The following is a 15,432-nucleotide window of genomic DNA, read 5'->3' as shown; positions in this document are numbered from 1 at the left end:
ATAATTCCGTTTTATATGAATTCCATGTTGTACGAGTCACTTAGATTTTACAAATACGTGTGCCAGGCTGTGAACGGTTCACGTATTTGTAAAATCTAAGTGACTCGTACAACATGGAATTCATATAACATGGAATTATCAACAGTGTTATAGGGAGGTCTACTGTAGTAGCAAATTAGTAACTATTAAAAATATTATGTAATAAAACAGAAAAAAATAACAAGAATGTAATATTTGCTTACAGTTTATTTTCATTAATTAATATCTTAATCATTTCCATTTTGTTAAATAAATTAAAATTTAATGGATATGTTTTTTTACTGGTCTTACTGGAGAATAAATCATATTCAACTGTTCTTTAAAAATTAAGTTCTCTAACATTATGTTCTTATCTATTAACATTAACATCATAAATACTTTTTACAGCTCTTAATAAATTTCATACTGTTCTATATTCTTACAAAATAATAAACAAAATTCTTGAGAAATTTCATTGTAATCTTTCTCTGGATATGTAAGTTTGTTACTATAACACTTTTTGTTAAATTCATAAGATTTTATTTATCTATCTCTGATTTCTACAAGAACAGAAGAATGAAGATATTTATTTTGACGAATCTAAGTGATCAGGAGCATGTTCCTCTGATAATATCAATCTCACCAGAGTCAACATACTAAAAAAATTGTTGACTCTGGTGAGAATGATATTATCAAAGGGTTTTTAATACTCCAGCATAAATCTCTAAAAGGGATATTTCTTTAAACTTTAATTTCTTTTTAGTTTCTTTAATTACCCTAAGGTATAATTAGAGATAATCTTTTATCTATATATACATTTAAGTAATAATAATAATAATAATAATAATTGATAAAATTAAAGTAAAGTAATATTTAATTAAAAATTTTACCTCAAACATCTTATCATAAATTTCATCTAAATCATAATTTCATTTGATTAGTACAGCGGTTCCCAACCTTTTCTCATTAGCGTACCCTGTGGCATTTCCAACTTACCAATGAGCAACGCATGCACAAATCTTGCAATGCCTGTTTGTATAGAGTGTCGCCATTTTGAATTTTATTTTGACTTGGTTCTCAGTCCCCTGAGTACCTAAAAGTCTGGTTTTTTTTTATGCGTGCATGACTTCGGCACCTAATACTTTGTGCCAAATTGCAACTTTTGACATGTACTCCTTCATACCTCTAAGCTGGTAACACATCAGGCAGTACGATTTTATAAACAAGACATAGTCTTGTCAATAAAAAATTAATAAAAATACTGAATAAATAATGAAAAAAATTACTGCTTGTAGAGAAAATCTGGAAAAACTAGCTATGTCCTTTCCTTGCTAACAATAAAAAATACTTTTTATAAACAAAAAAAAAAAATACTTTTTTCAAGCAACACGTGGGGATATTGTTGAGAGATAATAATAATAAAGGTAACACACCCCACCATCAAAAGTCTGTAGCATAATCACTAATCACACATAATGGTATCCCCATTACCATTGACCAACTGCGCAACATTTATTGATCTGTTGCATTGTACAATTGGCAGCATAAGTTTTTATTTCTATTTTTGCATTTTGAAATGTATAATAAAGTTTGTGATTGTTGCAAGGAACATTTTTTACCTAATAATTTTTTAATACTATTAATTTGTGATANTTTATATGCCTTGACTCTGGTCCGGCATAGTATACAGCCACCAGTGTGAACCGAGTATAACTCACAAAACCCAACATAATAATAATAATTGATAAAATTAAAGTAAAGTAATATTTAATTAAAAATTTTACCTCAAACATCTTATCATAAATTTCATCTAAATCATAATTTCATTTGATTAGTACAGCGGTTCCCAACCTTTTCTCATTAGCGTACCCTGTGGCATTTCCAACTTACCAATGAGCAACGCATGCACAAATCTTGCAATGCCTGTTTGTATAGAGTGTCGCCATTTTGAATTTTATTTTGACTTGGTTCTCAGTCCCCTGAGTACCTAAAAGTCTGGTTTTTTTTTATGCGTGCATGACTTCGGCACCTAATACTTTGTGCCAAATTGCAACTTTTGACATGTACTCCTTCATACCTCTAAGCTGGTAACACATCAGGCAGTACGATTTTATAAACAAGACATAGTCTTGTCAATAAAAAATTAATAAAAATACTGAATAAATAATGAAAAAAATTACTGCTTGTAGAGAAAATCTGGAAAAACTAGCTATGTCCTTTCCTTGCTAACAATAAAAAATACTTTTTATAAACAAAAAAAAAAAAATACTTTTTTCAAGCAACACGTGGGGATATTGTTGAGAGATAATAATAATAAAGGTAACACACCCCACCATCAAAAGTCCGTAGCATAATCACTAATCACACATAATGGTATCCCCATTACCATTGACCAACTGCGCAACATTTATTGATCTGTTGCATTGTACAATTGGCAGCATAAGTTTTTATTTCTATTTTTGCATTTTGAAATGTATAATAAAGTTTGTGATTGTTGCAAGGAACATTTTTTACCTAATAATTCTTTAATACTATTAATTTGGGATACATAATATATTATTTTTTCTGCCATAATAACTAACTTTTTTCTGTACACTTAAACAACCTATCACGTACCCCGGATTGGGAATCGCTGGATTAGTACAATTCTTTTGTCAAAGGTAGTATTTTGATAAAAAATTTCAAGAATTGATAGACAAATGACAATACATGAATAAGAATAAAAATTTATTTGAACTAAATACAACAATACTTTAGAATATAAATAAAATTAATATATAAAACATAAAAATTAAACAATATTTAACAAATAATAATAATATTAAACAATATTATTTTCATATGATAATAAAAAATTATTTTTAACTTATAAAATTTTTGTATAAAGATGAAATTGTTTAAATTATTTTTATATTGCAACTAAAAATGCATATAAATTTTTAAATCTCAAATTATGATCTATATGAATATTAAAGTTAAAGAAAAAATTATTTTTTATCTCCTTAGCAAGTAAATATAGACATTACATACATGTTTTTCTCTTGATACCAATCAAGTGATAATATCAAATTCGGAAAAACTGGATTAATTTCAGAAAATAAAATATGTTCTAATTGAATTTTATTTTCTTTTTTATCATCTTGAATTAGTTGAAAAACTCCAATAGTTCCATTTGCATGAGCCACACTTAATAAGCATTTTTCATTCACTTTATAGGGACACCATTTCATGTCTAAAATTCCTGATAGCTGTAATTTTTGCAAACAAATACATTTTTCTAAAACAGAAAATAAATGTATGGCACCTAATCGCTTCTGTTCACCTTTGGTATTGTTTTCCTACAGGAAGAAAAAATTGTGTGATAATATCATTATTAAATGTTTGAAAAAATGTTAAAAGAATATTTAATTAATAATGCCATAAAGAAAAATTAACGCTTAAATTTTTGGCATTTACTAATAATCTTTTTATGACAGTTTATAGAAGAAAAAATTGTGTGATAATAGCATTATTAAATGTTTGAAAAAAATGTTAAAAGAATATTTAATTAATAATGCCATAAAGAAAAATTAACGTTTAAATTTTTGGCATTTACTAATAATCTTTTTATGACAGTTTATATAAGATAATTCTTAATGATCAAAAAATGTGTAAATTAAATAGAACAATATATAAGCTGTTAACCATTTACATACTATATTTGAATAAAATATTCAGTTTTATTTCCAGAAGACTAAAAGATTTATTGTATAAATTAATTTGAAGTACAGTACAAATACCTGTATGAGCTTCTAATTATTTGTTTACATGCAAACATGGATAATAAGTAAAAACTTAATAGTTGTAATAGTGAAAGTTTAGATGCTTTTATACATTATAGTTAAATTTTTATGGTTTATCTGTATATTTTAATACTATGTTATGAAAAACTATAGAAAAAATTGACCTATACACTTATGTTTTGTGAACCTGGAGAAATACAATTGATAGGGCCTGAAAAGATTTTTCAGTTAAAATAATATAAATAAAATAATAAAAAATTTTGTAAGATGTAAATTCTAGATAACACTTTCAATAGTTTTTTTTTTATTGCTTACAATTCTTATAACAAAAAATAATAAATAAGATAGCAATTTTAAGAACAAATTTATTGAAATAATAAAATAATCCCTACATATAAATAAAAAAAAAAGAAAATGATGATTATCATTATAAAAATGCTTAAAAATTTAAACATTATTTTATTAGATTAGTAATTTATTCATGGATAATGTAAACTGTAAACATTATTTACATTGGGTACTTTTTGGTTAATGAGACACCAGCCAATATGTATCTACAGCAATGGGTAAGATTCAATCTGTGAATGAGAAGTTTCACACCACTTCCAGAATTGTTGACTGTTTGCATGATATTTATCTCCAAAGGTCAATTTTTAACATGTACCAGTCTACCACCTATTCTACCCTAAAACTATATAATATCAAGTACTCCACAAACAGTCAAGTGGACTACTCAAAGCTGGCATAGCTGCATGGACTAAATTGTTAACGTAATAGTCTTCTAGAATCCTGTTAACTGAAAAGTACCTTACATTGTTATATTTCTCTTTTTACTGTATAAATAAAATGTATAATATTGTGTGTATTAATCAAAAAAGGAAGAAATTGCCACTATAAGTAACAATTCCTTTAGTTATGCAAGTAACAACTTGTACAGAATTTTTCTTTTATAAAATTATTTATATATAACATAGAGTTTACATGTCAGTATAGAGTAGGTTTATCTAAATTTTAAAAATTTAGATAAACCTACTCTATACTAGTTCTAAATAATTGTCATTTTATTTATTATATTACAGAATTATTGTAATTTAAAAATTATATGTTTTAAAATGAACAACTTTATAATTCTAAATTTTATTATACAGTAGAGCATTGATTATCCGACTCAATTGGGAACTGGGGTTGGTCGGATAACTGAAAAAATGGATAACCGAAAAATATGAAGAAACACATTATTAGTATAGTATATTAGTATATCCCATGTAATTAGTATATTAGTATATCAATATTAACCTACTTTGCGTTGAATTTTCATCGACGTTAAGCCTAACAAAAATTTTTAAAAATAATAATCGTTGCTATTGTATCGTTAAAAATTAGAAAATTAAGCCTCGTTTAAATACTGGCTCCCTTTCATGGTCGAGCCAGTGTTGCCAGCTAAAACACGTAAAAATACTATTAAAGTAGCCAAGACATAGCCAAATATTGTAGCGCCACATCACTAGTGGACATTTGAATTTACCGACTAGAACGCGGTCGGTTAACCGATGTGACGGTTGATTGGGGGTCGGATAATCGATGCTCTACTGTATTTATACTGTATATATACATGGTGTTTTAAAATTCCTGTTATAAACTTATAGAACAAATACCTTAAGAAAAATTAAGATAAAAATGTTTAATGTTTAGTGATATTTTACATCATAAAAATGTTAAGTTACATTTTTCATCTTAGTTTTTCTTAAGAAAGTTTAAAACAAGAATTTTGAAACATCCTGTATATATAAAATACTATACATATAAATTAATTGTAATTATATATATATAATTACAATTAATTAATTAATTTATTTATACATACAGTATTTTAATAATTATGAGCATATATTCAAATTTCAATGTTTTTTCTGTCAGTTCTATTTTTAATTTTTTCAATTAGCTTAACAATCAACAATTAAAAGCATAACTGTTGTAAATCATAATTACATGCAATGAATCATTCATATAACTTTTTTTATTTTGGTGAATATATTCTAAAAATTTCCATATTTAAGGTAGTTTTCTTTAGTTTTTTTCATTTTTGTTATTTGTTGTTATTAAATTTTCATTTTTATTTTATATGTATTTGATTTCATTTTAATATTTTCATCTGGATTTTTTTGTTGTATATTATAAGGGTGATGTTACACTGCACTGTCTGCATATATTTTGTAAATAAATAAAATATTATTAAAATTAAAAAAATTTAACCTTGTAGTGAATATTCATAGAACACATTTTTCTTTATAAGTTAAGTTATATTTAAATAATATGTATTATTATTATATGGGTTTTAATTTGAGAGTGGATTGTAATTCTAATCTATATAACCACTTTAATAAAACATGGGTACATAGATTATAATTTCTCTTGCAGAATTAATAAATTATGAAAGAGTAAATCAAAACATATTTTCTTTATATTAACAATTGCATTTTATGATTAACAATAAATAAAAGTTTTATGTTTGAAAATACCTCCAACTGATACATTCCACAAACAAATATGTGTTGGTATGGAGAATGTGGACACCATTCAACTGAATCAGCAAAATATGGAGTATTTGTATTCCACAGAAGTAATACATTTGCATTTTCTTGCTTTAAAGCAGCCATTTTTTTACCTGAAAAATATAATGGTAATGAAATTCCTTATTTGTTTAGAAAGCAATTTACAATAAAAGAATTACTACTGAATTATTGTCAGATATGCAATATTTCATGAATTCTTTCTTAGTTCTTTTTAGTTTTCATCAATCATATAATTGCATTATGATATTCTAGTACTCCAAGATAATTATATCAAAGATGATCATAAGTTTTCTTCATTAATAAATTATTACTGTTTTGCTTTTAATATATAAGGGTTGCTCAAATGGAAAGTGGACACACATCAGAACTTGCAAACATTGCAAATCTAAAAGAAATCTCCATGTTTGTGTTGGCAAATTTCCAGCATCTCACAAATAGATTGATGCCCCTTGCATAGAATTCTGGTGGCTGCTGGTAAACAAATTCTTCGACTCTATCTTTCACCTCATCTAATATGAATTTTTGCCCTTGCAAAGCTTTCTTGAGAGGTTCAAAAATGCGAAAGTTGTAGTGCAATATGTAACTTGTCTGTCACTTCTGATTATGTCAACAACAGTGGCAATTGATGCAGCAGAGATTATGGTGTGTTTGACCTGGTCTTGGTTTATCCTGAATTGACTTGTGGCCTTCTCTTTAACTCTTACACTAATCATTCACTGTTGTTCAATCCTAAACAATGTTCACAATGAATGTGCTTCATTCATCCATAGTTGTTGGAATTCCTATTCCCTTCAGCCATTTAAAGAATAAACTACTGGCCATTGTTCAATTCTGGATGCTTCCATCATAACTTATTTAACATTAATCTGCCAATTACTGGAGATAAAATCTATTTCTACCAATACTTAATGCAGCCCATGCTTCGCCTATGTTGAGTTTACCTGCACATAAGGTGGCCCACCAATCACTACCTTGCATGATGAAATATGACATGTGTAAGGTGATCAGATGTCCCACTTTTTAACAATTTGTCCCACATCCTGTGGTGTTTTAAAAAAGTCCAGAGTTTTGGAAAGATTAATTTTTTGTCAGTTATGTATCATAAATTTATGTCTTATGTTTAAGATTTGTAAAGATCATTTTGTATCACATGTATCAGTACCAAGGTGTACCTGAGCATCGGAAATAAAGAATGCTGTGCCGACAAAACCCTTCGTGTTCACAGCAAAGACCNCATGTTCACAGGCTGTCCAAACAAGTATACATTTTGTTTGTTGCATGTTACATGGTGCAGAGCTCTCATCTGTTGCCACCTTAGAAAGCTAGTGACTAGCGAGAGTAAGTATATCGGTTTGCATTGTTCTATTGCTAGCAGTGGGGCTGAGGTTCATTTTGGTTACAACAGTATTATATAATAATAAAATTACAATAATAAAGTGACAAATTCAAGGCAAATTCAGAGAAAAAGTAATACAGGTTAGTATTATTATTATTATTTAGAAAGAAATACAAAAGGATTAAAATAATTGTTAAAATATAGTTTGTCTTAGGTACTTGTGGAATAAGCACTGTTCTTAACAGGAACTAATGCTGTGACTGAATGCGTTTTTTTCTACCGTAAATAAAGTGTGGACATCTGATAAATTACAATTAAGTGTTGAGACTTTGAAAGCCATAATTTAACAAATTCTTTTGAAAAATTTCATGTAATTTTAAATAATGATAGCAATCTAAAAAAATTCACTCAAATGAGATATATTGAGAATAAAGAGTTCGAGCGAAAGAATAAAGAGTTCTTAAAGATTTATAATATAAGGGGCAACCAAAAAGTTTCCGTTTACGGACATGGCTGCAGCATACATGCAAATTACTGCATCACTGATGTGGGGTATATAAGCATCGACAGTGAGGCTTGGGATTATTGATTGGAAAACGCTGAAACGTGAACAATGGCAATGTTAATACCATATGCGTCCAAACAGGACCAACGTGTTGTGGTTCTTTTTTTGGCTGCCGAAGGAAACACACCGGTAGACATTCATCGGAGAATGAAGAATGTGTATGGAAAAGCATGCCTGTTGAAAATCATCGTAGTGGAACGGTGCACAAAGTTCAGAGCTGGTCGTAATTCGACCCAAGATGCAGGTCGATCTGGGAAGCCAGCCACATCTAATACAGACAACAACAAGCAGGCAGCTGATAATGTGATTAGGGCGGATCATCGCATATCCATATGTGTGCTTTCAAAAGATCTCGACATAAACTTCGGTAGCATGCAACACATGATCTGGCAGTAGTCAGGCTACCATAAGGTCTGCAGCCAGTGGATACCCTGAGTGTTAAATTCCGAACAACAATCAAACCAGATGGCTGTTTCCCTGAAGCACCTGATGTATTTCAATGTTGAAGGCAACAGTCTCCTTGAGCGCATTATTGTTGGCAGCAAAAGCTGGGAACCTGAGTCGAAAGCGACGACCATGCAGTGGTGTCATCCTTCGTCCCCTCATCCCAAGAAGTTCAAGAGCCAGTCATCTGCTGGAAAAGTGATGCTTACCCTGTTCTTTGATCACCAGGACCCATTGCTTATTGATTTCAAGGAACCAAGTGTCTCCATCACTGGGGCATGGTANCGACGACCATGCAGTGGTGTCATCCTTCGTCCCCTCATCCCAAGAAGTTCAAGAGCCAGTCATCTGCTGGAAAAGTGATGCTTACCCTGTTCTTTGATCACCAGGACCCATTGCTTATTGATTTCAAGGAACCAAGTGTCTCCATCACTGGGGCATGGTACTGCAAAATGCTGGAGAGATTACGACGTGCAATTAAGGCAAAACATCCAGGAAAACTGCGAAATGGGTGATTCTGCTTCATGATAACACACATCCCCATACTGCAAATGTCGTAACGCAGAAGTCACATGCACTAAAGTGGGAGATACTCGAGCACTTGCCTTACAGTCCTGATCTCTCCCCATGCGAGTTTTACACCTTTGGTTCCTTAAAGAAGTCCTTAAAAGGTCGACGGTTCCAGTCGGATGTAGAAGTGCAGCAGGGAGTTTCGGACTTCTTCAAGCAGCAGAAACAGGAGTTTTACCAACAGGGCATATTCAACCTGGTGAAGCAGTGGGATGCTTGCCTAAATGGTCACGGCACTTTTGCATCACTGACATACCAAATCTGGACTGTACAACCTTCAAACGGAAACTTTTTGATCATGCCTTATAGTATATATATTTGTTATGTTTGTAAATTTTGCATATGTTGAAATTAAAAAAAAAAATATATATAATACAAAACAATTTTTGCATTCTATGATGATACAATTTTGTTGTTTTAGAACAATTTTTTTCAATAAGACAACCACTCCCCCCCTGTCAATTTTGTCCCGTTTAACCAATGTTAAAATCTGGTTACCTTAGACATATGCCCACTTTTCAATTGGGCAATCCTTATATTTTATAATGAAATAAGACTGATTTGAAAAAAATTAAAAAATGCAATATTATTTCTTTTACAAATCAAAGATTAAATTATGAAAAAATTCAAACTTGAGTTTTTTTTTTATTTATTACATTAAGTAATAATTATCCCATAAGAAATTCTACAGAGTATATATATTTTGTATCTTCCATGTCTCTTCATACTTATGAATAAAAAATATATATATTTTAAAGAATGAAATGATGTAAATAATATAATTTGATACTTCCAAACCAATATTTTTTATATATCATACACTATTAAAAATTTTTATTTACTAAATATCTGATTAAATATTTTAAAATATACATATTTTTTTAATCTATAAAATAACAGGCTAATTATTTAATTTTTATAAATTTGTATGTTTTCCACAGTAAATCCTATTACTATGTACAGTACAGCAGAGATTCCCAATGGGATTGATATAGACTCTTTGGAGATCAATGAAATTTTGAAAGGAATTCATGGAACTCGAGGGGTCAATTGGGCTCAATTGCAGTTTGATGAAAAAATCATACTCATTGTACTTTTTTTAAGAATTTCAAATAATTTTCAAATAAGAATAATAATACCTAAGTATAAGATTTCAAAAAGAGATAGTATGTCACTTCTTGGATCGAATCAATAATTCATTATTTCACTTCCATTCTTATTGAAACTTCATTTACAACTAACACTAAAATCTAACCTTAAATATAAAACTATAATTTAAAGCTTACATTTAATTTAAAAGAACATTTAATAGAAAAATTATTTTCTTAAATTTTAGTATAAACTTAAAGCTATCTTAGTACTTTTAGACAGAATTTTAATTTCAAAATATAAATCTAAACACGTGTAGAGAGCTACCACGTGACTACCTAAGTCCGCCGCCATGTTGATATTGTTCAATTTAAATTTGATATAAAAACTAAATAACTAGAAATAAATTTCCATATAATTATTAACTAAAAATATTTAGATTGAAATAATATATTCTTATATAACTATGAACATTATTATTGAATATATTCATTTGATAAGTAGTAATATATTATTATTGTTTTAAAAGCACGTTTATAATAGAGTTTTTTTTAGAGCACGTTTTTAATAGAGTTGTTTTTATAATAATAATAATAATATAAATTAATTATAAAAAATACCAATATTCACTTTTAATGAATATCACGTGACGATTACTAACCAATCAATATTCACAGAGTATCAGTTTTGTCATTGGATTCAACTCCTAACTTGATTTCATTGAAAAGTTGTAAAATTTGAATAGTTTACAATAGTATTGTGTTAAAGGTGTTTTAAAAAGACAAAATGTCTGTAGCTGAAGTGGAACGTGGTCCTGTAAGTATTAATTTCATCGAAATTTATCTTTAGACCCCACCCAAGTCATAAGATCTCCAGCAATTTTCAGTTTGTTTTTCTTTACTCTTTGTATATTCGCATTATAATAAAAATACTTCGATATATTCAAATTGTAAAAAAGAAATTAATTTATCCTACTATTTAGAATCTTATTTTTGAATTTATTGTTTGCTTATATCTTTATATCCTGTTGCAGTAAACTGATAAGTGAGTTTATACATTGCAATACTTTGTACAACGTTCGTTTAATTAATCATAGGCTAAATATGGCATTTAATAAATAAAATTCATAAACAGCAAATGCAATATTTTACAATTTAATACAAATAAAATGCTTACATTGAATAAATATGAAATTTTTTGGCTGTGAATTTGGTAGATTTTGGTATTTGTTAGTAAATTGATTGAATAAAATTTGTTCTCGTATGAATAATCAGTTTTGAATCTTATTATATACACCATAGGACTGTATAAAGAACTTTTACAATACAGTGTGTGTGATAGGTAATTTGGTGTTGTTTTGATTATCAAGTAGTACAAATTAGTATGGGTATTTATTTCAAATACAGTAGGTGATCGGTTAAAATATAGTTTTACAAATCTTAAACTCGGTGTCACTTCTTGTGTTTGTTGTCCGAACATAAAAATCTTTTGCGAAAGTGTTCGTTGTCTGATTTGTTTGCAGTCCGAACTGTTCGTTAACCGATCACGCACTGTAAATGTGTGCTGTGTTTATAGTTTATAAAGATAATTTGATGATTAAGAATATTCTTTGTTTTTGTTATATTTAAAAATGACTTTTGATTTGTTCTTTAGACTGAACAGACACATGGCATCAGTTCAGATTTAATCAAATTACACTTATGGTATGGCAGAAATCATTTACAACGTATCATATTAAAACAATATATACCACCTTAACACAATATGCCAGTGAGCCAGTAGTGTTGGTGGGGTTTGATGTTGCGATTATTGTAAACGTAGTATTTGAAGATCATTCTCTGAGAATATTTAGAGATTTTGGAGATTTTTAAAGTGAGTATGGTATGAAGGCTGAATACATTAATCTTAAAGGTTCTGCTATGTTATGGCTTGGCAGTCTTTATATGATAATCCCCTAATATTTTTCATAGCATTATAATAAAAATAAAATTTTTATTATAATGCTTAAAGTGAAGAGTAAGAACAGCACTCAGAAAGATGACATGACTTAGCCTAAGGCACATTCATTATTAAAATTCACACTAACTTTTTCCTTTTAAGTTTTTGGATAGAAGTCTGATCATGTGCTATACTTTCCTATTTAAAAACATCACTACATATACAGTAAGAATTTTAAGCCTTAAGCCTTTCATTAGTCTGTTACAGATTTAAAAATTATAAAATCACTCTTTATTAATATAATGCATATTATATTTCATAATATAATTTTTCATACTTATGTGTAATAGTTTTGGAATTTGGCACCTTGATTATGTACCCCCTGCCCCTGCTGGCCACAATAGATGTGATCCTTGCACTGTCTAGTTGTGGAAAGGATCCAAAAACAAAGCAGTTACCATCGACTGCTTTGTTCTTGTGTTTTGCTCGTATTTTGCATCTGTTTTTCCATTAGGTGCAATGCTGTTTTCTCACCTAATTCCATTAGATACAGTACAATCAGTTGCATCCAGGAACATGGACATTGTTCAATCCAGGAACATACAGTGAAATTGAAGTGACAATCACTTCAATTTCACTGTATATTGAAAACAAAGTCTTGGACTCTTATTTAATATAAATGGGCCTCATTACATTTTTGGACTACTCCATTGCAACTAATGGAAAATGACAAAGTTTCATCAAAATTGGCCCATTAAATTTTGAGGAGGAGATTAATTCTATAAACTTATAGACACTATTAAAAATTTTTATTTACTAAATATCTGATTAAATATTTTAAAATATACATATTTTTTTAATCTATAAAATAACAGGCTAATTATTTAATTTTTATAAATTTGTATGTTTTCCACAGTAAATCCTATTACTATGTACAGTACAGCAGAGATTCCCAATGGGATTGATATAGACTCTTTGGAGATCAATGAAATTTTGAAAGGAATTCATGGAACTCGAGGGGTCAATTGGGCTCAATTGCAGTTTGATGAAAAAATCATACTCATTGTACTTTTTTTAAGAATTTCAAATAATTTTCAAATAAGAATAATAATACCTAAGTATAAGATTTCAAAAAGAGATAGTATGTCNCTTGGGACACCTGACAAAGTTGTGTGATTCGTGCAGTATTGCTTTGTTTCACATGCCCATGCTATCTATGATCTTGTATCTCAAAAACAAAGTCATGAACCTCCATTTTTTATAATGTTTTTGGATTCCTTGTTGCAATAAATGGAAAATGGCAAAATTTTATCAAAATCAATCAATCAAATTTTGAAATTGAATGCAATATTGTAAGCTATGTAGAAGAGGCTTTGCTGTTGCTCTGCTTTAGATATGCAGTCCTACATGTTTGAGTGTGTTCTGAAATGTACATATCAAGTATCAGTTTATTGATAGTTATTGTAAAGATATATTATAAATATAATTCCTTAGAAAATGATGTAAAAAAATCTGTATTTTTGTTTTGAGTGTGAAAAACTTTTGCAGCAGAAAAGATAATGTTTATCATAGAATGGTATCATTATAAGGACTGCTGAAAGGTTTCAAAGATTCAGAAATGGACAAAGCAGTATAGAGGATGAGTCCCATTCCAAAATTAAAAAATGCCAATTAGATGGCAACAAATTATTGATAATGAAGGAATGTACTGTATAGAATCAATTAAAACATTAACTGTTTTTTCTTTTTTTAATTTATATTCTTATAATAATTACAATTAACTTTGAAAGTTTATATTTGATAATTACAAATTGGTTTTTCCACTTATTTATCAGCTGCTATCTTGTTTTAATGATGCTTGCTTCTATTCACTTAAGATTGTGTGCCATTTTTACTTTCTTGTTTTGGAAAATGGCAATGAGAATCAAATTTTCTATGCAAAAATAAATTTTTTTTTTGCTTTTTGCTTTTGTTAGCAAATGTTTGTGAATTAGTGTAACATTCTCTACAACAAATTTATTTCAGTCAATCCTATAGCTCCTGTGTCATTGAGGACACAGGAGCTATAGGGTTTATTTTAACATCTATTATTATTTTATTATATAAATTTTTTTTATATTGATAACTAAAACAGAAATTAAGTGATACAATAAAAAAAATTTATTAGATTGCCATTTGTGTTTTTAACACATGAATCTAGATGATTTCCTATCCAGTATTTTTTTGTTTGTTTTGTTTTACTTATTTTATAAATATATCTACAAATGAAGTGTACTAGAAAAGCACCATTTTAGACTAATGTTTGACATGGCACTTTCTGAACTGCATACCAGTTATATCTTTAATGTCATACTTTCAAATGACACTTGAGAGATGTAGAACAGAATGAGCAGAATACAATGAAAACTTCAAATTTCATTAAAAACTGACATTTATCTACCATTACAGTAATTGCTATATAACAACAGAATTTTTGGAATTCATACATGGAAGGTGTATGAAATTAAATTTTTAAATTTTACCGACAATTAATAATTTTGATCCATTTACAGCAATAATTTATTTGTATAAACTCATGCTTATGTATTTTAAAATGATATTGGCAATAGGAAATAATTTAATCTGAATATTTTAATTTCTTTCTATAATAACTTAGCAAAAAAATTTGCTTTGCTTTTCAAGTATATTATGCCAAAGTGATGTATTATAATCTACCACTTCTAATTTTAAAATAAATTATTTTTTACTATATTTCATCAATATATGTTATATTAATATTTGTATATTAATTACTTAGTTGTATTTGTGATCTGTCAAACATAAAAGTCTTTAATGCATTTCCTTCTCTTCATTATAGTAGATCAGTTAAAAGTTAATTGTGTGAAAGGAAGACGACCTAAATAAATCATAATAGCATTCAGACAGAATAATTAGTTTGAATCAAGTTTGAATATTGAAACTAATTCAGATTTCATTTCATTTAATCAGGTTTTAAAATATAAGACAAAATTATTATTAAAGGTGCTAATGAAATTAAACTTATTGGTCCTTGTGTTTCTTATTAATCTGATCAGAGGACATTATTCAATAGGGAAAAATTGATAAATTTTACTGATT

At 28.4% G+C, this 15,432-nt stretch overlaps 1 protein-coding gene across 4 annotated transcripts in view; it reads right to left on the bottom strand.

Moving 5' to 3' along the window:
* The window catches only part of LOC111631565 (diphthine methyltransferase-like), a 15,029-nt gene extending 3,839 nt beyond the window's left edge, over positions 1-11,190 (bottom strand). Inside the window, exons 1-3 of one of the 4 annotated variants that reach the window (XM_023375832.1) lie at positions 11,039-11,190; positions 6,320-6,465; positions 3,049-3,356 (exon numbers count right to left, since the gene is read on the bottom strand). In XM_023375832.1, the coding sequence (XP_023231600.1) occupies positions 3,049-3,356; positions 6,320-6,457 (446 nt within the window). In that variant the 5' untranslated portion in view covers positions 6,458-6,465; positions 11,039-11,190. The other 3 variants (XM_023375829.1, XM_023375831.1, XM_023375830.1) reach the window with 3 other exon arrangements.
* Positions 11,191-15,432: the final 4,242 nt, after the last annotated feature.

Source organism: Centruroides sculpturatus, unplaced genomic scaffold (assembly GCF_000671375.1).
Source record: "Centruroides sculpturatus isolate CEXI.00-Female unplaced genomic scaffold, Cexi_2.0 scaffold694, whole genome shotgun sequence".
NCBI lineage: Eukaryota > Metazoa > Arthropoda > Arachnida > Scorpiones > Buthidae > Centruroides > Centruroides sculpturatus.
This window is presented reverse-complemented; position numbering and strand designations above follow the sequence as displayed.